Consider the following 26,992-nt stretch of genomic DNA (forward strand, 5'->3'; position numbering starts at 1 on the left):
CAAAAATATAAGGTGGAAATTTGAACTCTGCAAGTCGAAACCTACTCTCCACTCTGGGTCAATGACTTGGACTTCAAAATTTTAGACATTTTAGACTCAAAAATCGTTTTCAATGTGGGTTAATTATTTTCAATCTTTTTTAATTCAACATTTTTTCATCCATCTACATCATTTTTGAAAAATTTTACTCCGATTTTGAGATATGCAATCAATTTTTAGTTGTTTGAATTGCTTTTATGTTATTTTGACAAATTTGAACATTATTTTATGATATTTTTACTAAAATTTGTTCAGTTTTACTGAAATTCATCAATTTTTGATAATTTTGATAATCCAGTGCAATTTGGTCAACTCTTAATGTTGGTACATAATTTGAATGTTGATATTTATTTGCAAATGTATGGGGTAATTTTCAAAAAACGACGTTAGCTATAAAAAATATCATGGATCTTAATGCGGTTTTGTATGTTCTATCCCAAGATAGTTTTCAAAAATTACGTTAAGCAGCAGAAAAATCGTCGCCTTTAAAGTGATTTTTCTGAAAGGATGTTCATTCGAGATGATTTTGAAAAAAAATGACGTTGTTTAGTAGATTGATTCATATAGGTGACTTGTTCGTGAACAAACCGATTCACTCGATTAATTTTTGGCGAATCATTCGAGAACGAATTTATCCATTTAATTAATTATTGGTAAATCGTTCACGAACGAATTAAATAATTTTTAGTGAATCATTCGCGAACGAATTGATTCATATAGGTGACTTTTTTGTGAACGAATCGATTCATTCACTTCATTTTTGGCGAATCATTCGCGAACGAATTTACCTATTTGATTAATTTTTGGTGAATAAATCATTTTTTTAGTGAATCAGTCGCGAACGAATTGATTCACATAGGTGACTTTTTTGTGAACGAACCGATTCATTCACTTGATTTTTGGTGAATCATTTGCGAACGAATTTACCTATTTGATTAATTTTTGGTGAATCGTTCACGAACGAATTGAATCATTTTTAGTGAATCAGTCGCGAACGAATCGATTCATATAGGTGACTTTTTCGTGAACGAATCGATTCATTCACTTGATTTTTGGTGAATCATTCGCGAACGAATTTACCTACATATTTGATTAATTTTTGGTGAATCGTTCACGAACGAATTAAATCATTTTTAGTGAATCAGTCGCGAACGAATCGATTCATTTACTTAATTTTTGGTGAATCATTCGCGAACGAATTTACCTACATATTTGATTAATTTTCGGTGAATCGTTCACGAACGAATTAAATCATTTTTAGTGAATCAGTCGTGAACGAATCGATTCATATAGGTGACTTTTTCGTGAACGAATCGATTCATTTACTTGATTTTTGGTTGATAGTATTCGAGCAATTTTTTTGCTATTTTCAACAACTTATTTTCGAAATTTTATATATTTTTTTCAAGATTTTACTGAAATTTCGTTATTTTACGTCAAATTTTTGTTCATTTTCAGTTGTAATTTTGACATTTTAACAGATTTATGAGCAATTTTTGCTGACTTTTGTCCAATTGTTTCAAAATTTCATCATTTTTGTTGATTTTTAGTGATTTTTCTATTCATTTTTCATGGTATTTTATGCAAAACGTTTCGATAATATTTCGATGACATTTTTCGTACTTGGCAGCAATGAATGTTTTTTCATTTTCTGACGTTTTCCCTTCGAATTTGATAAATTCTAGAAAGGTACATAAATTTTTGATAATTTTCTGCTCTTTTTATAATATTTTAACAAAATGTAATTTTTGTTGACTATTGTTGAATTGTGCTGAAATTTCATTAATTTTTGCCCATTTTCAGTGATCTTGTATCAATTTTTCAATATCTTGTGATTGGTATTATTGAAAAATTGTATCTAAATTTGATAATATTTGACTGATCTTCGCAATTTTTCGAATGTTTTTTTCAACATTTTAGACATTTTATCCAAGATTTTGCCATAATTTTACCAAGGTAATGGTTTTCTGCTATTTTTATGACGTTCTAACGATTTTATCGAAAAGCAAACTACCGCGAAGAAATGAATTTGGAAAAATTTTTAGGGTTAGTTTTTCAAAACTATGTAGCTTGAAAAATCTTGAACTTAAGTGCAAACCGCAGGTTTTTAATCGGTTGATGTTGCTAAATTTTGTCATCTTTTTTCTTTTGCTATATACATATTGCCGGGTGGGTGTTGTGATTAGAGAAACTATGATAGTTAGAAAGCTCCAATTTGAATTGTGGAAAGGTTTGGATAACAGGTTATCAGGAAAAATCTAAAAAGTTTGCAATGTTGAATAGGAAAGCTTCTGGAGCAATTTAAAGCTTAAAAAAGTTCAATAATTGAAAATTTATCACTTGGTAACACTGTAGCAAAAAACTATGGCAAATGCTTCACCAAATGAGAAATACATCACATCATCGCTTCGTTCCTAAAATGTTATCATCATTCACGAATTTCTATGACAAAATGAAGTTGAAAAAGTCCGAAACCAATTCTCCAAAAAGTACTGAAAAACACAGAGGTACGAGTAGCAGGAGTTTTCCCAACAATTCCAATAATCGCAGTTCCGATAGTCATGATGGTAATAATTTTAATAATCGTGATGGTAATTTCCGAAATTTTAATCAGTTGAAGTAATTTTAAATTACTGACGTATCAATTTGATAATTTTTGTAATGCTTTAAGTATGTGATTTTTACAAAATTTCATTTGATTTTGGTAATGCGTATTTTGATTATTTTTTGGGAAATTTTCTGTAATGTAAACAATTTTTGTCAGACTTCCAAATTTCTAAACATTTTGTCAATTTTTCGGATGCTTTTGGGTAGAAATGAGGAATTTCAATTTACATAATTGGACGGTTTTATGAATTGAGAATCTTGAAATTTGGAGCCTGTGTCCCCTCCTCTTCCCTCGCTGGGAGATGAAGAAGTCTATGTGAGGCCTTTTTATATCCGTTTTTAGTGACTCGTGAGGTACGTTAAATTCTGATAAAAGAATTCACACACACACCCCCCCGGCCTCCTCCACCTCCTACTCCAAAGCCAAGGTACTCGTCTCCTTAAGTTCAAATTATAGGTACCTATGTCCCACTCTTGAGTTTTTGAGAGTGTCTTTATTAAAGACAGTGTTACCTTATACCAGAAGTGTTCGATTGTTGATCAACTCTTGGGAGGAGGTGAATCTGAATAATTTACAAAATGATTTATTAATTGTTTTCGTCGTAGCTCCAGGTTTATTGGATAAAAAACAGAGAAAGTGAAAAAAAATCGCTACCTTAGTTCCCGTGTACATAATACATAAGTAGGTATTACCTACATGCGCTAGAATTATGTGAAAAATTAACGTCGCGTCGCGTTTTCTTCGCACGCCATTTTCATTTTTTTTCACAACTGTGTCAACTCGCATTTGTATAATTTTCCTTCTGCACGATACCACACACACATACCTACTTACGTGCATCATTCGTAATGTACATTTACCTCTCTACCTATACATATATTGTGGTGCTATATCGGGTCTCAACAACGCAAAAGTACAGTGTTGTGCTTCCGGAAACATATCTACTAATACGTACTCGTATAATGTTGGAAATAAAAATATCGGGGAAAACACGTAAATAGAAAGAGGAAGAGCGATGGAACGAGAGGATGAGGTGGAATAATCCGAGTACATATGAGTATGCTCGTTGCAAAAACAGTGAGTACGTGTACAATTTTGTACGATAACGAAACGAATGCACGAATCCAATAAAAACGTACTGTACTTCTCTCTATTGTTATACACTTCAGTTGCCTCTAATTCCATCGAATGTCTATGTACCTGATATTCTGGTGATGGACATTGGATAACGGAGTCGTTCGATCGGCGAATATTGTACAGTACGTGCGATGAAGCGCGAATCCTTGGCGTATACGAGTATAGATAACAATGTCGTCGAGTGTACGATTACGAGAGGTTATTTGGAAGAGATCGGTGTTTCTAATAGATACGTAAATTGTACTCAGAAAAGTTCCAACGAGAAAGAGCTGTAGGTATATGATGTGAATTTACCGAAAATTGAGAAATCAACATTGAAACCGAAAGAAGATGCGGGAGGGGGGGGGGTTACACGATCTTTTCAAAAATCCAAGTTTCGTAGCTACTTTGAAATCAGAAAATTCAAAAGGTTCCTTCGTGAAACTGAAACATCTAAAATTTGATAAAAAGGTGATGGACATGAATTGCAGTTTTTTTTTTTTTTGATCCGTTGATAATTTTTGAGGACATAACGACCCTACTGTTTTTCTGCCCCTGTTCTCTCTGAAAAAAAATGCATCTGTAAGTGTTGAGTTTACTTCTCCAGATTTTACATTGCGTCCAACTCATTTGCTAATTTGTTCCATTCTTGCTTAAGTCACTTTTGTTTTTACTCACCTTCATCTGTCACGCTGTGAATAATTGAAAAGAATTGTACATACTATCTCATTTTGAAACATTATAAAGAGCTACCAATTAACATCGTTTGAATCCCTTTCTTATTTTTAAAATTTAATTTGTGTGTTCAAAAGAAATATTATAGGTATAGGTCTGTGTTCTTTAATTGTAACCTTAAGCGTATGGTGTTTTTTAATGGTTTTGCATTAATAATTAAGGTGGTTACAGTTACAGTATACTGGATGTTTTTTGGTACTATTGTATCACCTTTCATGTTGCAATGCTGCAGTTTGAATTTGTGCAAATGCGTCTACTGTCGAGTATTAGTTTTTTCCAAAGCATATATTATTTTTCATTGGCCATTCACAAGCTAAATTCCTTTTTTCAAAATTTTCCAAAAATGGAAAAAATTAAATTTTTGGCATCATTATGGTGCTTTATCACAATCTAATTTTTTTCAGTTTCATTTGTAAAAAAAAAAAAAATGTAGAAAATTGTTTTTAGGTGCTGAAAAATGTTATCTGAGCCATTTTTCAAAATTTCGCATCCATCAAGGTTCAAAAATGCTATGGTGAAAATTGGCTTGTGGTGATCTTGTCAAGTTGAATGACTGCATCTCTCCTCCATTCATGAATTTCTTCGATAACTTCTTTTTGTTAATTCAGAAATTGCATTTTTGATTTTTGAATTGAAAAAAAAATTAGGTAAACGAGGTTTTTTGTGGGTGGAGGGGAGGATGTTGAAATTTTCGCCTTTAAAACTTCATTGAGTCCTTTTTTGAATTTTTTTTTCAAAATTCTCAAAGTGCGCTCTTGTTTTTTGAATCAGAAACAAATTAAGTACATGGTAAAGGAGAGAGGAGAGGAGAGGAGGCGTAAATTTTCAGTCTGTCGAGAGGAGTGCAAATGCTAAAAAATTTACTCCTGATTGCAATCTTGGTAAACATTGTTAAAATTCTATCAATTTTATTGAAAAAAAGGTATTGATAAATTTTACAGATTTTTCCACTGATTTTATTGATTCCGCCTGTTTTACGAGTACTATTCTCACTCAATAAATTTCAGTGGTTTTTCAATGATTGAAAATTGGTAGAAAATGTCTTCCCTACCTTATCATGAATCTGAACTTAAACAAAGTTCGAATTCTGTCAATATTGAATCCAAGTTTCGCAGTAATGAAATCCTGATTTTTCTATTGTTCAAAATTTTTGTTTTCTTCCGCAACAATCACCCCTGTGAAAGTCACATTTGCGGCAATTTCTTCATACTGGGCCGTCAAGGGGGGCAAACGGGGGCAGTTTGTCCCGGGTCCGCGCTTTCTGGAAGGCCGATTTCCAGACGCACAAGTCAAGTGTGTTTTTTGACCAGAATATTCATAAAAATTCAAAAAAATCGAACGTTTTCGGTTGGGAGGGAGGATTTTGAAATTTGCAGGAATTGCTCTTTTCTCGTCCGAAATCAACGCCCAAAATCTGGATTTCCCTATTTCGAGCCATTTTGGAGCCTCCACCGAGAAATTGTCAAGAGATCTTGACTTTTGGCCAAAATTGACGAAAAGTCTTAATTTTGGCCAAAGTTGTCAAAAAGTCCTAAATTTTGCCAAAATTGTCAAAATGTCTGATTTTTGACAAAATTGTTAAGAAATTCCAATTTTTAACTAAAATTGACATTAAAGTCATAATTTTCACCTAAGTTATCAAAAAGTCCTAGTTTTTGCCAAAATTGTCAGAAAATCCTAATTTTTGGCCAAAATTCGATTTTCAATTTCTCCAGAATTTTTTTCAAGTGCTTTCACTCTCACTTGGGCCTGTTCTCTTTTTTTTTTTTCAAATTCAACATCCTAAAAAAAATCTTTCAAATCCTAAAATTTTAAAAATCTGAAGATGAACTTCTTGCGTAAAAAACGTAATAGATGTTCTCTTTTTTTCTCGAAATCGAATTCCTATTTTAAAAAAACATCGTTTTTATTCCTCTCGAAATCATATTTTCAATAACTTTCTCCCTTGCTTCGCTCGGGCCAATTTGTTTTTTGTTATAAAATAAAAAATTCACATTTGAGCAGTCAAAAATCCAAAACAGAAAACGAAAATTTTTATGAATCACATGAATATGATGACAATTTTGTTGGCAAAATTAGTATTTTTCTCTGATCAGTTGGCAAATTTTCAATTGAACCCCTCCTCTCCCCTTCCCCTCACAAAAACCTCAACATAGTTTCGTCCCTGGAAATGGGGACAACTTATGTGCGCCTCGGGCTCGCATTGGCTCTCGACGGTCCTTTCATTCAAGCAGCATTACGAAAAGTGAAAGAAGTTCGTTGAGACAGTCTCCAGAATAATTGCATTTTCGATTTAGCCCAATTTAGCTCAATTTTTTCAGATAACATTTCTGTGCAGCGTATTTTCATTTGTTTGAATTTCGATTCTGTGGAAGGGGGAAGCTGGAAGCCTTAGAACGAGCTCAAGTGTAAAACGAAGTACATTTTTGTGCTCAACGTCTTCAAAAACATGTAAATTGATATGTCACATGTCCCACTTCATTTTTCTAGAATTTTTATAAAAAGGGGGGGGGCATTTCATTTTCTTTGAAAGTGCTCGTTTCGAAATTTTGAAAAATCAAAAATTAGACTTTCTAAAAAACCCACTTGCTTTCCTTTTGCTTTTTCGCACTCACCGTCTCGGTTTAAAACCAAAAGATCATTTGAGGTTAAATTTTAACGTGTCAGCTCAAAAACACATGCCTCCATGGAAGGGATTGCGGTTCCAATGCGCCTTATAGTTTCATTGCCACTTCAAATAATGAAAGTTGTTGCGCTATACTACTAAACTGAACATCCTGTATATTTGTATACTTACACCTACCTGGCGATTTACCTTACTTCAGTATATTTTTTTCCCCGAATAAACCATTATTATAATATACGTGTTTGTTTTTCTCATTCGCAGATAAAAAACGTAAAATATACGACCAGTACGGCAAAGAAGGATTGATAAATGGCGGCGGACGTTCGAGCAACCGCAGCAGAAACAGACAATACGCCGAAAGCGCAGACTTCGATTTCGTTAGTTTTCCATTTTTCGCATTTAGAGATCCTGAAGAAGTATTCAGAGAGTTTTTCGGTTCTTGCGACATATTTGAATTAGGTAAGATGGTCACTTCGTTTGAATTCATTACCGAAGAAATTTAGCAAAAAGCGTACACTCGTTATATTGCATCGTTTCCGCGGACCTCGCTGTCTAGACTCGTGTTTCATTTTCGATTTAAAAAACCCGACGCGTGCTCGAAATTCGATGTGTAAATTTCATTAAAACTTTATTGCACGAATTTTTTTTTGTCAAGAGTGTTGATTTCCATGTCTGCTGAAAAAAGACGATTAAATTTAATTGAAAATTACAAAGAGGGAGGGTGTGGCTTCGTGATGAAGGTTTTCGTCGTCGTATTCTGGTCGGTCGGTGGATCGTTGACTGGTTGGCAGGTTGGATGGCTTATTCTATATCCTAAAGCTAATTAAATTCCTGGCTACTTTCGCGTATATACCTACTTACTTGTATACTAAAAAGATACTCGCGACAATAAGGTTTAAATTAGCCGGCCAATTTAATTAACTGGAAGCGACGCCGGCCTTCTTTTTTTCAGGCTAATTTTATTATTACGACGAAAAAAAGTAAAAGAAAGAAGGTTTTATGTTGGCACGTCTCGCGATGATGATGCCGGCGGGCGCAAAACTTTGTTGGAGTCTCTTTTTTTTTCTTTTTGGAAAAACAACACGTTGATGAAATATTAAACGGTATTTCGGTGAAAAAATTCTTTCCAGGATATTGCCGCACGTTTCCCATTTTCTATTGTTTTCTCAAATTAAAAAGTACCTAAAGATATATGGTCCGAAAAGTCGTATAGGTATATAAAGGTACAGCTGTGTATTTTTTTCACCTCGAAGAAAGAATAAATGGTTGGAAAAAATGGGCATGTCTACGTACATATGTATATCGTACCGAGGGAGAAAAAAATAACACGAAAATGGTTTAAAAATTGAAATTAATCGTTACCTAGAGCTCTCATAAGTGTATAACGATGACGTATGCGTTTTATTGTTAGAATTGACAAATTACGAACGCGTACTAATGCGATTTGTTTGTTTGTTTTTTTTTCTTTTCTGTGCAAATTGAGAGAGTCTATCGATAATAATTAAAACGAGGTTTCCGTTTCGATAATGATTATAAGTACGAGTATATATATCGAGGTGACGAAAGGAAACACTCTCCTGCAGTGTTGACGAAGTAATTCAAAATGGTAGGAAATTGACTAATTGATTGACGTTGGCGGTGGCGAGATTCGAGTGATTTTTTTCGGAATTTTTACTTTTCATTTTGTAATCTTATATGATTGATAACGAAGGGAAAGGTACAGGAAATTGATCGTTAAGAATGTTTTCATTGTTTTGAGATTGAGAAGATGAACACGATGAATTAATTACTACGAATAACTCGAATGTGCGCTAACTTGGGATTATTTTTTATTTTCGATCGTAATCAATTACGAGTTACGAGTGGAATTTACTTATCATTCGAGTCGTTGCGTGATTTATTTACGAATCATGACGTTTAATATTACCAGTAGGTTACTGTGTTGCCAATTTGAATGTTTTTATGATTGTTTTTTTCTCGATTAGAGTTCGGATTGAGAGTCTTTTTTTCTTCAAATTTTTATTCTAGGTTGTAAATTGATTTGGCAGAATTTAATTAATATCAACTTGAAATTAATTGCTTTGTTGAAATTTGATCGCAGTCTATTACTTATTTCGAATTGAATGGAATGAACTTTATTTCGTTTTGGTTTAAAATTAATTTGCAAAACCTTCGAAAACCAAAAATAAGCCCATAACAAAGTCATTATCCTCCCCTCGTCCAAAAAATCGAACCTGTTGATAAATTGCCGAGTTGATAACGTCAGACTTTCTGAAACGGAGTCAGCAAATTTCAAGACCTCTCAGGAAATAGGATCAATAAATTAATGGGGGTCTCTTAACCACCTCATTATGACATTGTTCATTTCAATCCATGGTTTGCGTACCCTATAGCAGAAAAAAATCCATCGAAATGAAATTTTAAAAATGTCAACATCAAATTTCTTCGAGATTTTAAACTCTATTTTTTTTAAACGTAGTGTTTTTTCATGCAAACAAAGATTTTTTAAAAAATCGATTACAATTGGATATTGCCAAAAATTCAATAAATGTACTCAAAGGGCTGAAAATCTGGCTGATTGGGTATTTTTGCATGTTCTTCTAATTAGCTTTTATTGAGATCCAAAATTTTTACCAATTCAGATTCTTCTCTTGTGATTAAATTATGAAGGAGGGAGAAGGAGTCAACACTTCTTCAGATTTTTTTCATTTTTGAAAGAAAACATTTAAAACTGCATTTACTTGGATTCGAAATTTAGAATTTTTCAGATCCCCTCCCCCCCTCCTCCATGCCTCTAATCACCTATTGCCTCAGAAGAAGCTTTCAAAAATTTAAATCGCTGAAAGCTTGTAAGAGAAAATGAATGGAAAATTATAAAGTTTGATTACAAAATATTTCAAATTTTCTGAGAAGGGGGCTGTAAAAATTTTGGTAGATTGTTTCCTTTTAATTCCACACTAAAGAGAAAAAAATCATTTGAAAAATGGGGGAGAACCATCACAATTTTTTCATATGTTCTAATTTTGACGAGAAGGGGAGGGTGACATTTTTTTGCGCTCAGTCAGATCCACCCAAGCGTCATTTAAAGAACGCTAGAAATTTTCTTGGAGTGGTGAAAATGAAGCGGGGTCCATATTTTTTCCCACCAATTCTATAACTTACTTTTGGAGACATTTTTTTTTGGAAATCAGAATTTTAAAATTGATTGAAGATAATGCAATTTGAATGGTTGAAAAATATGAAAAAGCAGGATTTTCAGAACGACGCTGGATCAAATAATTGAAGGAGGAGTGGAGATTTTTTTGACAAAAATTGTTCGGGCTGAAATACCAAGTAAAAGGGAAGAATAAATTCAAATTTCCAAGTTCGATTTTAAAATAGTAAAAATCTAGACTGTTTGAGAATTTTTGCAAAAGAACAAAAAAAAAATCAGGTCAAAAGCAAGACCAGGAAAGGTAGTTAGGTACATGAGCAAAAAACAGGATAAAAACCGGGTATGCTAGACTGTAAGGCAGCCTTTGATCCCATTTCTACTTACAAGTAAATGTTGAAGGTCTAAAAGTCCTGCCAATTCTGCAAGTTCTCCTTTTGCAAGGTGTCTAACAGGTCCTACTGGTCCTATTATTCCTACTAAAGTCCTACTTTTTCTCAAAAGTCCTTCTAGTCCTATTAAAGTCCTACTTTTCAACAATTTTATCCAAAAGTCCTACTTTTTTTCAATAAGAATTTTTCAAATTTTCAATTTTTCCCCTTTTTCCAAAATTTTGAACAAATGTAGAAAAAGGCTGATTTGTCGACTTTTTTAGATTTTGAATTACACATTTTTGAGAGCTTTTCCCTCACTTTCCTCGGGCTATTTGCATCTTCTTTTCCTGCTCTTCGTAAAGAAACTTGTTATTTTTACTTCTCAAGACATGATTACATTTTTGAAAGCTTTTGACCTCGCTTCATTCAGGATTGTTTGCTTTTCTTTTTCAAGTTTGAATTTTTTAAAAAAATAATCATTTGGATTTTAAAAATTTTGAAACAAAAAATTATCATACAAGAAAACCTTTTTTAATTTTGGATTTTTCAAATAATCATTCGAAATTATTCTATCGTTTTTATACCTCCTGAAATATCTACTAATTTTCGAGAGCTTTTACCCTCGCTTTGCTCGGGTCCATTTGTTTTTCTTTTTACATTTTCAATTGTTCAACAAAAAAACTATTCGAATTTCAAAATTTTGAAGCAAATAATAATACGAAATATTTACAATCGAAATAGAAGAATTCGAGTTTTTGATTTTAATCGAACATAATGTGATATTCATCAAATTTTTAAAATTGATAAGAACGAAAAATTGGAGCGAAACGTTATATTTTTGGCATCTACTTGTTTAAATAAAATCATAAGGTTTTGAAAATCATCAGAAAAGCAAACATTTTTTACAAAATTTGGCTAAAAACTTGAATGTAAATTTTGACCCCCCCCCCCCCTCCCCCACCATAAAAAATCCCATAAGTGCTCGAAAAATGACCTGCTGAAAATCCTGCTAAAATTCCTACTCAAGTTCTACTTTTTCATATTGAAATTTTGTTAGACCCCTGTTTTGTCTTGTTTTTTTTTTTTTTATCAAAAAGTCATGTTTTTTTCACTTTTTTTGCAATTGAACTTTCAATTTTTCAATTAATAGCTTTTCTTTGTGAAATTTTGAAAGAAAATATTGCTAAATTTTCATCAATTTGCAAACTCGCTACTCAAAATCGAAAATTTTACAACTTTTCAGAACTTATCATTTTGCAAATGGAAAATTTCTATTGAAAAATGTACCTATAGTAAGGTACGGTTGTTTTGATGTTCTAAACGCAGGGTATCTAACAGGTAGTTGAAGTAGTGAAAAAAGTGAAATAGTGGTGATTTTAAAAATAGGTAGATGGTAAAAATAAATGAAAAAATTCAAACGTGCAACAAAAACCTTCAAATCATTGAAAAAAAGTTCATTTTTGATGAAATCGGCAATAGTGTTGGAATATGATGACGTCAGTTTAGGTGGTAGATTTTCTTCCAATTTCAATTTTTTTAAAAATTTTTCTGTGAAAAATTCAACTTTGAAAATTGTTCTGTGAAAAAGTCAACCCGAAAGTTTTTTTTTGTAAAAATTAACTTTTTTAATTTTTGTGTATGTTTGGTGGGAAAAGGGGGGGAGGTCGAGTGTAGATCTTTCTGAAAATTTGGTTGAAAAAAGTAGCGAAAAACGGAAAAAGTAGTGTTTTTTTCAAAAAAAAATTCCGTTTGATGCCATAAAACCAAAAAGTGTTTGAAAAATGCTACAATACAAATACGTTGAAAAAGTATGAAAAAAATTTAATTAAAAAACCTCAAAAGTAATTCGAAACGAAAAACTGAAATGGTAAAGGATAGTAAAAAAATCAGAAAAACATTTAAAACTAAAACAATTACGTATAAAAAATTTTACCCCCTCTACCCCCTTCCAAAAAATAAGAGAAATTAGTGTTGAAGTGTTCAGCAAAACGTCCTGACAACAAAAAATTGAAACATGTTCTTGACAACCCCTCCCCAGAAAAATAAATCTTGAAATATACTCAGATATTGGAAAAGCGAAAAATTGACATGTCAAGTTTTACCCCCCCCCCCTCTTCAATGAAAGCATTCTTGAAGTGATTGAAAAATTGATTAATATTCGTTAAGATCATTGCAGAACTTGCAGAAGCTTTTTTCCAACAGAAAATAAAAACGAATCTGAATTTCACCTCATCACGAATTCAAGGCTATCAGATGGTGAGGAATAAAGATTATTCTCAATACGCACCTCACCATTAAACTAAAGCTATAAAAAACTGATTTTAAAACTTTTTTAAATATCAGAGAATCAAAGTAAAAAAATCGTCCAAGTTGAAGGTTTCTCAATGAAATGCTACGATAGTATATTTCTTCGATGAACTATTCAATTCAATATTTTTCAAATCGGGGTCAAGTCTAATAAAAGATGCAAAAATTTACTGCTGGAACAATGATCTTAAAGCCATATAGAATAGTAGGTAAATATTTGCCATTTCATCGGCTCATAATTTAACGTTCGGTAAAGAGCACAAAATGGTGGGCGTTGACGGCCACGGCTGAAGATGACCGTTCAAATTCGACGAATGTTTTCACTAATTTTCCGCTTTTTAGGTTACATTAAACGGTAATTATAGCGGTAATTACACGAGCATATACATATAGTCACAGATTATATTATTTAAACGCTTTGAAAGACTTCGCGCCGCAAGTGTTATAAGCCGGTATTTTTTTAATTTTTCGTTTCTTTTTTTTTGTCTCGTCAATTCGTTTTAAAACGGTTCTTAAGCGTAAAATTGTGACATAAGTGTGAGAGGAAGAGGTAAAGAGATGCTTTCTTTATGCAAATTGCTGAAGCGTCGGTATATCGTAAAATAATACCAGCTTGACAAAGTATATAGGTACCTAGGTACAAGTACGTAGCTGAATCACCACGACGAAAGATTATAATCGGTTGGTGATTTTCAATACCTAAATCTAATACAAGATGCAATGATCGATGAGTTCGAGTACGCAACGATGCGAATACGATGACGATGATTTTACGTATTTTTTCGCAGAAAAAAAAAAATAAACCCTTTACCTACAGTACACTAACTTGTTTTTTACGTCGTATTTTTTTGATTTTTATTTTACAGGCGGTTTCGGTGGTAACCGAGGATCTCGTTATAATAATGGTAACACTACGCAGCTCAGTTCCATATTCAGTCCATTCGGTGGCATGAGTCCATTCGGCATCGCCACCAATTTCGACGATATGTTCTCGACGAACGGTAATTCCCATTTTACCTCGTTTAGCTCGAGCAGTACGTTCGGTGGCGGTGGCGGCGGCGGAGGAGGAGGAGGCGGTAATGTTAAGAAAACTTCAACATCCACTAGGTTCATTAACGGAAAGAAAGTCACTACTAAAAAGTAAGTTGAAACAAAATACCATTTGTTGTTGGTTTTTTTTTTTTCGTATTGTTTTTAAAATGAGTCATTGTGCTCATCTTGAATAAGTAAGCTAAGTAGTTATGCATGACTGCATGAGCGTATAGTGAGTTGAATGTGGTCGATTGATAGGCTCATTGTCAGATGTGGGTCCAACGTCTGGACTGACTGGTCTGATTCATCGTCGTCGGATTATCTCATTTAATACGTTCGTATATTGACATTGACTCATGATGAGGTTGAAATACCTAATCAACGATCGAAATCTTTGTTCGTCGTATCGAATGCAATCGTGTAAAATTTAATGTAATCAGACTACGAGCATTATCATCTATACGTATCACATATTTACCTATTTAGTACGTACGTAAATAAGTTGAGTAAGGCATATTTCAATGTACAAGTAGGTGAGGATTGTAGGATAGATCGCCAATTAACCAAGTTCAAGCTAAAACCTTTATTTTAAGTTGAAAGTTACTCATAAAAGTCCCTGGAGGAGAGAAATGGGTCCTAAAAGAGGGAGAATATCAGGGAGCCAGCATTAAGGATCTATTGCACCCCTCCGTCGATCCTCCGGGACAAATTTTTTCTCAATGGGGGAGTCCTAAGGAACATTTTTAGCCCTTGTTCTCAAAAAAAAGTGGCCCTAGTTACAAAATGGTGGCCATTTTGATTGACAGGTCAGTCGAAATCGCAAATTTTGCGTTCCAACACAATACTTGTACGAAATTTTTTAAACCATACAAAGGTAGATCGAAAGATCAGGCAAAAATCTATCACCTATCAAAATTTCAAGTGCTGAAGTGCTTTTTTCGATTTTTGGTGAATTTTGAAAATCAAATTTAGGCCAAAAATGAGGGGAAACATCAACATTTTACCAAATTCACCAAGAAAACTGAAATTTGGGTTATACCCTATTTTTGACACGCCAAGTCGATTGGATACTGTTTCCAACCGTTTTGAGCAGTTCTGGAGCCTCCAGCAGATTTTTGAAATTCGAAATTCCCACAAAATTTCATTAAATGGAGTTGGAGAGTCGAAATTCGTTCTGCAAACTAATTTCAATACGCTACAAAGTCAATTGCAGGTAGATTTCAAGTTGTTTTGGAGCCTCCAGCAACTTTTTGAAAATTGCTGGAGCCTCCAGTTGATTTTTGAAACTTGAAATTCCCACTACATTTTATCAAATGGAGTTAGGAAGCTGAAATCTACTTCGAAAACTAATTTCAATACGATATGAAGTCGACTGCAGGTGAATGTCCAGTCGTTTTGGAGCGTCTAGCTATTTTGGAAAATTACTGGAGCCTCTAGTAGATTTTTAAAGCTCGAAATTCCCACAAAATTTCATCCAATGGAGTTGGAAAGCTGCAATTAATTCTGCAAACTAATTTCAATACGCTATGAAGTTGACTGCAGGTGAATTTCAGGTTGTTTTGGTGCCTCCAGCAATTTTTTGAAAATTACTGGAGCCTCCAGTAGATTTTTGAAACTTGAAATTTCCCCAAAATTTCATCAAATGGGGTTAGTAAGCCGAAATTTACTCTGCAAAGTAATTTCAATACAATAATATGGAGTCGATTGAATGGTGGTTTCAAATGATTTTGAAGCTTCCAGCTACTTTTTGGATATTTCAATTTTCCAAAAAAAAAAAAACGCCATACAACCTTTCAAAAAGTCTCTGGAGGCTCCAAAATGACTTGAAATCGACCAGCAGTCGACTTCGTAGGAATTGAAATTAGTTTGCAGAATGCATTTCCGCTTTCCAACTCCATTTGATGAAATTTTGTGGGAATTTCGAGTTTCAAAATTCTGCTGGAGGCTTCAGAACTGCTCAAAACGGTTGGAAACTGTTTCCAATCGACTCGGCGTGTCAAAAATAGGGTATACTCCAAATTTCAGTTTTCTTGGTCAATTTGGTAAAATTTTGATTTTTTCCTCATTTTTTGCCTAAAGATTTTCAAAAATTCACCAAAAATCGAAAAAAGCTTTTTAGCATTTGAAATTTTGACAGGTGATAGATTTTTGTCTGATCGTATGATCTACCTTTGTACAGTTTGAAAAATTTCGCGCAAATATTACGTTGGAACGCAAAATTTGCGATTTGGGCTCTCCGACTGAGCGGTGGAAAATTTGCAAATCGCTTATTTTCGCGTAAATTGTAGTTTCGAACATTTTTTCTCCTTCAATAAATCGCATTAATTGAGCCAATATATTGAAAAATATCATTCCTAAAATTGGAGAAATATTTTAGAACGCAGTGGTGCCAATTTTTTGGCAATTTTTGCCAATTTCAAGAAATTGAAACAGAAGTTTTAATCGTTTTTTTTCTTCGATTTTTTGAAACATTTAACGAGTAAGTGCAAACTGGTTTTCCAACACACTGTTTGCAAAGCTCTTCAAATTTCCGTTCTAATGATCCCATGCACATCGAGAAACTCGATCAAAAAAAGAGCTCAACTATGAAACTTGAAGTTCATTTTTCAGGGAGTTTCGATTGTACTCGTAATTTAGAGCTATGATCAAATGTTCGGATTCAAGGGGTTGAAATCATACAAAATCAACCATCAACACCGAATGAATTTTCGATATGGGATAGAAAGCTTAAAAAGCTCATCTTCATTGCTTTCATCAAGACCATACTTTTTGAAAGGGTTTTAAGTGCAAAAGTTCGCGTCCTATGTAATTTTTGAATGGAACCTTTTTTGTAGGAAATTTTGTGTAGGATATTTTTTGTTCGATACTTTTTTTTCATATCGCTCTTAGTGTGGGGTGGAAAATGCAAAAAAAAAACAAATTTGGGGAGCCAGGGGTCCACAAAAATGTGAGAAACGTAAACCGGATTGACCAGGAAATTTCAAATTCGTGTTCAGCGTATCAACCTCCCCCCCCTTGTACCAAAATTCAGCTTTTTATTCCACTTTTCTACGTAAAATGTCAATTTTCCTGGACTTTTAGCTCTTTTTGTTTCTTTTTCAAGAGTTTTTTGAAATTTTTCATTTTTTTCAACATCTGAAAAATGTTTTATTATTTTTTTGGAATTTCAGCCGTTAATTTCGCTTAATTCTTTTTATTCTTTTTACTCATATTGCAAAATCAGAGAGATGCTTCGAAATTTTTGACGTTACCCATCAAAATGTTGAATTTATCATTTCAATTGTTTTCTTTTTTAGATTTTTGTAGACCTTTTTGTTCAATTTTTTTTCTAAATTCGTTACTTTTTTGTTTTCTTCGGAAATTTTAATCGTCGATTTTTTTTTGCAATCTAATCAGAAAAAAACTTAAATTTTTTGGGATTTCATTAGTGTATTAATTTTTTTATACTAAAAAATGGATTAATTTTCCATTTCTTTTTCTTCTTTAATTTGTTTTGAAATTTTTCTAATTTTATTTTTTGTAATGAAGGGAGTGTTTATATTCGTTCGACGTTTTATTTGCACATTTATCCACTATTCTATACAAAAATTGTATAAAGAATAACTAAAAGTGTGCTATATTAAAGAATACCTTTGCGTATCTTTTGATCATTGAACGGTCTTGGAGATTTCTTGGGAATTCGACATGACTTTACTACTGTTACTTTAAAGAAAACGCACATTTATCCAGTCTATTCTATACAGAAATTGTATCAAGAATAACTAAAAGTGTGCAATATTAAAGAATACCTTTGCGTATCTTTTGATCATTGAATGGTCTTGAAGATTTCTTGGGTATTTGACACGACTTTACTACTGTTACTTTAAAGAAAACGCACATTTATCCAGTCTATTCTATGCAGAAATTGTATCAAGAATAACTAAAAGTGTGCAATATTAAAGAATACCTTTGCGTATCTTTTGATCATTGAATGGTCTTGGAGATTTCTTGGGTATTTGACATGACTTTTCTACTGTTACTTTAAAGAAAACGCACATTTATCCACTATTCTATACAAAAATTGTATCAAGAATAACTAAAAGTGTGCTATATTAAAGAATACCTTTGCGTATCTTTTGATCATTGAATGGTCTTGAAGATTTCTTGGGTATTCGACATGACTTTACTACTGTTACTTTAAAGAAAACGCACATTTATCCAGTCTATTCTATACAAAAATTGTATCAAGAATAACTAAAAGTGTGCTATATTAATGAATACCTTTGCGTATCTTTTGACCATTGAATGGTCTTGGAGATTTCTTGGGTATTCGACATGACTTTACTACTGTTACTTTAAAGAAAACGCACATTTATCCACTATTCTATACAAAAATTGTATCAAGAATAACTAAAAGTGTGCTATATTAATGAATACCTTTGCGTATCTTTTGACCATTGAATGGTCTTGGAGATTTCTTGGGTATTTGACATGACTGACTTTACTACAGTTACTTTAAAGAAAACCAGGGTGTCTACTGGCAAGGAAAACAGGGAAATAGCAGGGATTTCACTCGAGATAGCAAGGGAGCAGGAAAATAGCAGGGATTTTGACAATTTTTGTGTAATAGCAAGGATTTTTCAAAAAAGTTCCTCTTGAATTTTCAATTTCATAATGCATTTCCATTTTTTCCTTGTAATTTTTCTCATTAAAAATTTGTTGATTTCTACTTTTTGAATCATAAATTTTCAAAATCTTTCGCCCTCGCTTCGCTCGGACTGAATCATTTTATTTTTCCTAATATTTTGTTTGACAAATCTTAAATTAAACAAGTCAAAAGTGAAAAGTGAAAAAACATTCAAATAGAAAATAATGGTCTTATACTTCTTGAATTATTATCAATTTTCATAAGCTTTTGCCCTCACTTAGCTTTGAAATCAAAAGTTACAAAATTTCAGGGTTGTACCTCAAAAAACGCAAAATTTTATTATACAGCACAAAATACGAGTACCTACCTAGTAAAAAGAGGTGAGGAATTTCTTTCAAAAACATCTAAAAGCACGAAAATTTAGCGTTGAAACTTCTTCTTAAAACGATTATACTGCTCTAAATTGTTAAAATCTTCGCCCTTCTCTTCTCGTCTTAGACTCAATTTTCAAAGTTTGAAAACTGAATAAATCACAAAAACGACGAAAAAATGTACAAATTTGGGAGGGAGGGGAATGTGGTGATGGGTATCAGAGTGGCAAATTTCGCTCTACCTTTTTTCAGTTTATTGGACACCACTGTTATTATTTCATATTATTATATTTCATAATTTTTTTTCAAGTCGAATTGTTGTGAAGCCCATCTTTGATTGTCTTCGTATATTATACATTTTTAATTTCCAATCACGCCAATTTTTTTTCTTCCTAATGTTTCATCAGAATTAAACTGATTGAAAAAAAGTCTATAAATTTCCTACAAAACGAGTACCTACAGTCCTACACACAAGGGGAGGGGGGTGTCTTTTTAAACTCAAATTTTTAAGCAAGGAAAATGGCAAGGAAAAACAAGGAAATAGCAAGGAATTTGATTTTTCAAATCCTGTAGACACCCTGAAAACGCACATTTATCCAGTCTATTCTATACAGAAATTGTATCAAGAATAACTAAAAGTGTGCTATATTAAAGAATACCTTTGCGTATCTTTTGATCATTGAATGGTCTTGGAGATTTCTTGGGTATTTGACATGACTTTACTACTGTTACTTTAAAGAAAACGCACATTTATCCACTATTCTGTACAAAAATTGTACAAAGAATAACTAAAAGTGTGCTATATTAAAGAATACCTTTGCGTATCTTTTGATCATTGAATGGTCTTGAAGATTTCTTGGGTATTCGACATGACGTTACTGTTACTTTTGAAAAAAAATTAAAATTGAAAAAAACTAGGTACATTGTTATGGGTTGAATGAATTTGTTTTTCAACTTTTTGTTTTCTTGAGTTTTTTTTACTTTTTCTATACTTTTTAATTTCATGTTTGTTTCTGCTGTGTTTTTTTTTAAATGAAAATTGTTTTAAATAAAACACTCGACTTCGAGTCAAATCCTCGTAAATTTTTTTTACCTATTTTTTTTGTTTTTTTTTCAAAATTAGAAAAATGCTTCCGAATTATTATTTTTTCCATTATTTTTATGCATGTATAATGTTAACGTTAAATCATCAACGACAAAGAAAGGTGTACTAGGTAATGTGTAAAATACCTGATTATTTATGGTACATTAATGGGTACGTGTTCGTTGAAATATAAAAAAGAAATAAAAAATTGATTTATTAAAAAACAAAAAGAGAAAAATCGAACATTGCAAAGGAAACACAAAAAAAATGAATCGAAATTCGAGTGGATCGCAAATAGTATTTTTGTACAAATTGTATGTCTTAAATTAATCGTAAATTCTTAAACTTCTTTTATTGCCACCACCCCCCCCCCCATAAATCAATTCCGACCATTTTGGGGCTGATCTGAAGCCTTCAGAAGAATTTGATTTTTCTCCAGTGAATTTCCAATCTCTCCAGAGCGCGTTGTTACCAATTTTGACCGCCGAAAATTTATTCCTGTTGTAAGTTCGACATTTCGAATCGATTATGGCTGGTGAAGGAGTTGAAAATTGTATCATTTACAAGTTGAAAATTGTATCATTTACAAGTTGAAAATCACAAAAAAATTGGTGATTTTGGACTTCTGTTTTCAATTTGATGTTCCATGGGGGGGGGAGAGGAGTTCTTTCGAGAATTGACGAATTTCAAATCGTCGCGTCTCGTCTCGAATTCGGTATCCAGAAATTGAATTTCAGTTCATTTCTCTTCATAATGTTCGCTTTTTTCGTCGTGTTTTTCAATAAACTGAAGCGTGTAGCAAAGAATTATACTTTTTTGTCGTTGATGTATAAAATGACAAGAAATGGAATTTCATCATTTTCCTAATTTTTTCATTGTTTTAGAAAATGTTTTGGTCTTTTTTTAAAATTGGAGAAATTCTTATTTCGTTTTATTTTACTTTAGTCTTCTTTTTCATTTTTTCAGTCTTGTTTTAATTTTGGAAAAATGTCACAATTTTCTCATTTTTCAACGTTGTAAAAAAATCAAAATTTACCAAATTGATCAAGATAGCTGAAATTTGAGTTATGCCCTACTTTCGAACTGCAAAATCGATTGGTAACTGTTTCAAACCGTTTTAAGCAGTTCTAGAGCGTCCAGCAGATTTTTGAAACTTAAAATGCCCACAAAATTTCATCAAATGGAGATGGAAAGCTGAAATTAACTATGCACTCCAATTTTAACACCCTCTGAAGACGACTTCAGGTGGGTACAAGTCGTTTTGTAACCTCCAGCGATTTTTTGAAAATTCCTGGAGCCTCTAGTAGATTTTTGAAACTAAAATTTCATCAAATGGTGTTGGCAAGCCGAAATTTACTATGCAAACCAATTTCAATATACGAGTAATATGAAGTCGACTGTGTGGTGGTTTCAAGTGATTGTGAAGCTTCCAGCTTTTTTTTTGGAAATTTCAATTCTCCTAAAAACTCCATGAAACTTTCAAAAACTCACTGGAGGCTTCAAAATTACTCGAACCCACCTGAAGTCATCTTCAGAGGGTGTTAAAATTTGAGTGCATAGTTTATTTCAGCTTTCCATCTCCATTTGATGAAATTTTTGGGTAATTTCAAGTTTCAAAAATCTACTGGAGGCTCCAGTAATTTTCATAAAGTCGCTGTAGGGACCAAAACGACTTGAAATTCCCCTGCGGTTGACTTCATAGCGTCTCGAAATTAGTTTGCAGAATGAATTTCGGCTTTCCAACTTTATTTGGTGAAATTTTGTAAGAATTTCGAGTTTAAAAAATCTGCTGGAGGCTCCAGAACTGCTCAAAACGGTTTGAAACAGTTTCCAATCGATTTTTTAGCAGGTCGAAAATAGGGTATTCCCAAATTTTAGCTTTCCTGGTCAATTCGGTAAAATTTTGACTTTTTCCCACATTTTGGACAAAATTTGATTTTTGACAATTCACCAAAATTCGAAAAAGACACTTAAGCACTTGAAATTTTGACAGGTGATGAATTTTTGCCTGCTCTTTCGATCTACCTTTGTACGGTTTAAAAAATCTCGTGCAGGGCCACTTTTTTTTTTGAGGACAAGAGCTAGAAATGTTCCTTAGGACTTCCCCTTAGAGAAAAAAGTTGTCCCGGAGGATCGGCAGGGGGTGAAATTGATCCTTATGCGGGCCTCCCGACTATGGAGTTTGAGGAGAATGTCTTCATGTTTCGACATTTTGATTTAAGAGTTCGGCCACTTTACATGATTTTTTTTCAATGCAAAATTTAAGGATTTGCAGCCTCGTAAAATTGAAAAATATATTACGATTTCAAAAAAAAAAAACAACTGACTTGAATTTTGATTAAAAAATGTTTCTGATTTTCACGTGAAATAATTGAAAAAGAACATTAACTTAGCACACTCCACTCTCCCTCTCTTCGTGTTTATCCAATTCAGAGTTTATTACTCATTAATTTGGTACTTAGGTTTAAACGATTTTTCATTGTAACATTTAAAAAAATTTCTGTGCAATAAAGTGATTATTTTTGTCAAAAAGTTATCTATGATCATCTTCCAGCTTCGCTTATTTTTTGTATTTTTTTTTCTTTTTGTTGTGAAGTACCTACTTAGTCAATAAAAATCGTATAATTTTTATCCACATTTCAATGCATTCAATTTTTTTTTCATCATTTCCGTGGTCATTTTTTCTCAATATTTCCTGTTCTGAAAAAAAATTTCTAAATTTCTTCAAAAATGATAGTTTTGATAAAACCTAAAAAAAAAACAAGGAATGTTGGAAGTGAAATTTGTCTGCTAAAACTTTTTTACAATCAATAAAAAATAAATAAAAGTTCAAAAAATTTTCGAAATTGTAGTCATGTAGGCCTTAATGAGAGGCTATTGAGTCAGATGGGCACGTCTTGTACTTCTAGTTCCAAGATGTAAAATTTCTCAGAGTTCGGAGTTTTTGAGTCAAATTGTTATCAAAATGAAATTCGTCTGTGGCGTTGAACTGTTGTTTTTCCATCACTTTACATTTCTAATATTTTATGCAGCGATGAATTTAGAGGTCTCTGAAAATTCGATATCTGGATCGAAAAAACAGGGGCAGGGAGATTCTGCTGACACGAATACTCAATTTCCTGTGGGAATAAAGTACCTACTATAGCAGAACATCGGACGTTTTGCTTTCTTACGTATGGACAAATGTTTCGATTCAAGTGTCAATATACGTAATATTATTTTTAAAAGAATTTATTTCACAGTTTCTGCGAGTACGAGAATCTGTCAAAATATAACTATTAACTATGTATATAGGTGTAATATCTTCTCTTTTGAAACAATTTATTCGTTATACTGACGATTGTTTTTTTTTTCTTTTTTTTATAGAATTATCGAAGGAGATAGAGAGACTGTCATGCGTTACGAAAACGACGTACTAACATCAAAAACAGTGAACGGTGAACCTCAAGCGCTTACGTACGGATAAACTACTCGTACGCGAATTTGAAGCAGAGCCGGCGACGAGCGCGCGAGATTTCGAATTATATTTTTGTTTGTTTTTTTTTTCTATCTAAAGAAATTTCTGTTTCGTATTCGTTATTTACTACCTACAATTTTACTACTACCTACTACCATTTTTACTAGTACTACTACCATTTTACCGCTACTGTTTAATACTGTTGCCACTATCTTTCTTTTCTTTTTTTTTTCTTTTTTCGTTAACGATATTACTACCGATAAAATACGTAAATGGCGTGGCAGTGTTGAAGATAAAACCACGAAAAAAAAACACGATAAATGTATACGCTCGAAATGGTGGTTATTTTTGACATTTTTTCCCTCGGATTTTGATTTTTGACTTTGGGGTTTTGGATTTGAAAATGAAAGTACATATTTATGATAAAAATGTAGGCATTGGGTACCATCGATGATCGCTGATTTGTCGCTCAACTCGAATAGCTGTTACCAACCGTTTATCTCGTTACGATTTATTCGATATATAATTTTAATATTTACCTAGACAGATTCTCTCGTTCGTTCATTTTTTTCTTTTTTTTTTTATTTATAATTCAATTTGATTTTTCCTCATTTTCTTTTCTCGCCTTCTACCTCGTCCTTTGATTATTTACATGCTTGAAACGGTAAGTTATATAAATTCTTCGTTTTTTTTTGTTTTTTTTTTTTTTTTTGATCTAATGGTACATAAAATGATCATTATGTTCGTTGATTTGTTTGATTGAAAAGCAAGTGAATAATTTTTTGGGTTTCTTCCGGTCTCTGATTTCTCTACAATACTGCAATATATCGGTTTTTTGGATTTCATCCTCGTTGGTTTTTTAACGCGTGTAACAAATTAATGTAAATCGAACATTCGAATTTTAAAATTTACACCATAAGGTTTTTTTAATACGATTGGCGTAATTTAATGAAAATATATAGTGTAATTACCCGTTTATTTCTCTCTCTTGTTTTTTTTTTTTTTGTAAACAAAAATAATATTATAATCATGTAATATAATGCGATTAGTTAGAGTCGTACAAGTAATGTGCTCATTGCCAATTTAGTGTACGTTTATGTTAAAATATCTATACTATAATTTTTCACTAGCAAATCCAATAAAATAATTTCATACGGAGAATTAATCACGCGTTTGGTTTATTTATCTAATGCTTTAATTTACCGATGAGGCGAGTTTAAAATCAGAGATTGTGTGAGCGTGAATTGGTTCCAGTTCTGTGACCTGAGGTGTTGAGAAATTTTCATTAAACTAATAGGGCTAAGAATGCGAATCCAATCTACCATTTCGAACCAATCGGATAATTTTATTAATATTTAATTGAAAAATGGGAAAATTACCTGTTTTTTCTTCGACTGAGATCGACAATATCACAGGATGTCGAGATTTCCTCGATTTATCGATAATTTGATTTCAAAGATAGGAAAATTAAGCAATCAAAAGAAGTTTTAATTGATTGTAGACCTAATCACAATTATACCCTATTGTTCATAATGCAATGTTGAAAATCAATAAGAATTTATATTTGCCAGACGAATAAAAAAATGAGTGATGAGATCTTCTTTGCAAGGTACCCAAGTTTTTTTTTTTTTTTTTGGTTCTTGAAACGTTATAATGGATAATATCGTTGGTAGAATAGAAACTCTACAGGATTTTTTTTTCTAAAGGGGTACCCCCTCCCTCTCCCTTAAGATAGGTGAATCGGTTCTTGGCTCAGATTTTGAAAATATTCATCAGGGTATTTTTGGAACTCCCCCCCCCCCCCAATTCTGGAGCTGAAAAAATTCTACCCAACGCTTTTCCTATTTTCCTCCATACGAAAAATTCCTATTCTTCACAATGTTGACCAAAAGTTTTGCAACCTCTGTCGTGTACTGAGGGACTACATAGAAGCCAATCCATGGAATTTTTTTCAAATATTTTTGCACTGTGTTCTAGCCGAAAAGCTTAACGAAAATTTCAAACTACTACTGCTTCGAAGCCAAAAGTGGCGCAAGCCAGATTTTTTTCGCCAAAATATCGACCTCAAACCGTAGTATTTTTGGTATTTTTTTCAACTTTTTTGAAGTGGTGGGTCAGAGTCAAAAATCCAGTTTTTTAGGGTCTTTTCCTTCGTTTTTAACTTAAGCGCAGTGGATCTGTTTTCAAATGAATTCTTATAAATTGATTCGATTCTCACTGAATTGTTTGTGAACGGTGAGAGTATTTAGTAATTCATTTAAGGGAATCATTAATGAACGAATTGATTAATTGTTTAAAAGAACCATTCGCGAACGAATTGATCAAAATTTATGAGTCAATTTGTTCGCGAATGATTCACCAAAAATTATTCGATTCGTTCGTGAATGATTCACTAAAAAATTCAATTCGTTCGCGAATGATTCACCAAAAGTTATTTGATTCGTTCGTGAATGATTCACCAAAAATCATATAAATGAATCGATTCGTTCGCGAACGAGTCACTTATACGAATCGATTCGTTCGCGAACGAATCACAAAAAAATTATTCAATTTGTTCGCGAATGATTCGCCAAAAATTATTCAATTCGTTTGTGAATGATTCACTAAAAAATTCAATTCGTTCGCGAATGATTCACCAAAAGTTATTCAATTCGTTCGCGAATGATTCACCAAATGTTATTCAATTCGTTCGCGAATGATTCACCAAATATCATATAAATGAATCGATTCGTTCGCGAACAATTCACCAAAAATTATTCAATTTGTTCGCGAATGATTCACCAAAAATTATTTAATTTGTTTGCGAATGATTCACTAAAAAATTCAATTCGTTCGCGAATGATTCACCAAAAATTATTCAATTCGTTCGCGAATGATTCACCAAAAGTTATTCGATTCGTTCGTGAATGAGTCACCAAAAATCATATAAATGAATCGATTCGTTCGCGAACGAGTCACTTATACGAATCGATTCGTTCGCGAACGAATCACAAAAAAATTATTCAACTCGTTCGCGAATGATTCACCAAAAATTATTTAATTTGTTTGCGAATGGTTCACTAAAAAATTCAATTCGTTCGCGAACGAGTCACCAAAAATTATTCAATTCGTTCGTGAATGATTCACCAAAAATCAAGTAAATGAAGTGATTCTTTCGCGAACTAGTCACTGACACGAATCGATTCGTTCGTGAGCGATTCACCAAAAATTATTCAATTCGTTCGCGAACGATTCATCAAAAATTATTCAATTTGTTTGCGAATGATTCACTAAAAAATTTAATTCGTTCGCGAACGAGTCACCAAAAATTATTCAATTCGTTCGTGAATGATTCACCAAAAATCAAGTAAATGAATCGATTCGTTCGCGAACGATTCGCCAAAAATTATTCGATTCGTTCGTGAATGATTCACCAAAAATCAAGTAAATGAATCGATTCGTTCGCGAACGGTTCGCCAAAAATTA

At 32.7% G+C, this 26,992-nt stretch overlaps 1 protein-coding gene across 2 annotated transcripts in view; it reads left to right on the forward strand.

The window, feature by feature from the left end:
• Nucleotides 1–24,692, forward strand: part of LOC135835183 (dnaJ homolog subfamily B member 6-like) — a 37,601-nt gene extending 12,909 nt beyond the window's left edge. For both annotated transcript variants that reach the window (XM_065349335.1, XM_065349338.1), the window contains 3 exons: nucleotides 7,386–7,583; nucleotides 13,823–14,096; nucleotides 23,437–24,692. In XM_065349335.1, coding sequence (XP_065205407.1) covers nucleotides 7,386–7,583; nucleotides 13,823–14,096; nucleotides 23,437–23,536 — 572 coding nt within the window. In that variant the 3' untranslated portion in view covers nucleotides 23,537–24,692. The remainder of the gene's footprint in view (nucleotides 1–7,385; nucleotides 7,584–13,822; nucleotides 14,097–23,436) is intronic.
• Nucleotides 24,693–26,992: the final 2,300 nt, after the last annotated feature.

Source organism: Planococcus citri, chromosome 2 (assembly GCF_950023065.1).
Source record: "Planococcus citri chromosome 2, ihPlaCitr1.1, whole genome shotgun sequence".
NCBI classification, from domain to species: Eukaryota; Metazoa; Arthropoda; class Insecta; order Hemiptera; family Pseudococcidae; genus Planococcus; species Planococcus citri.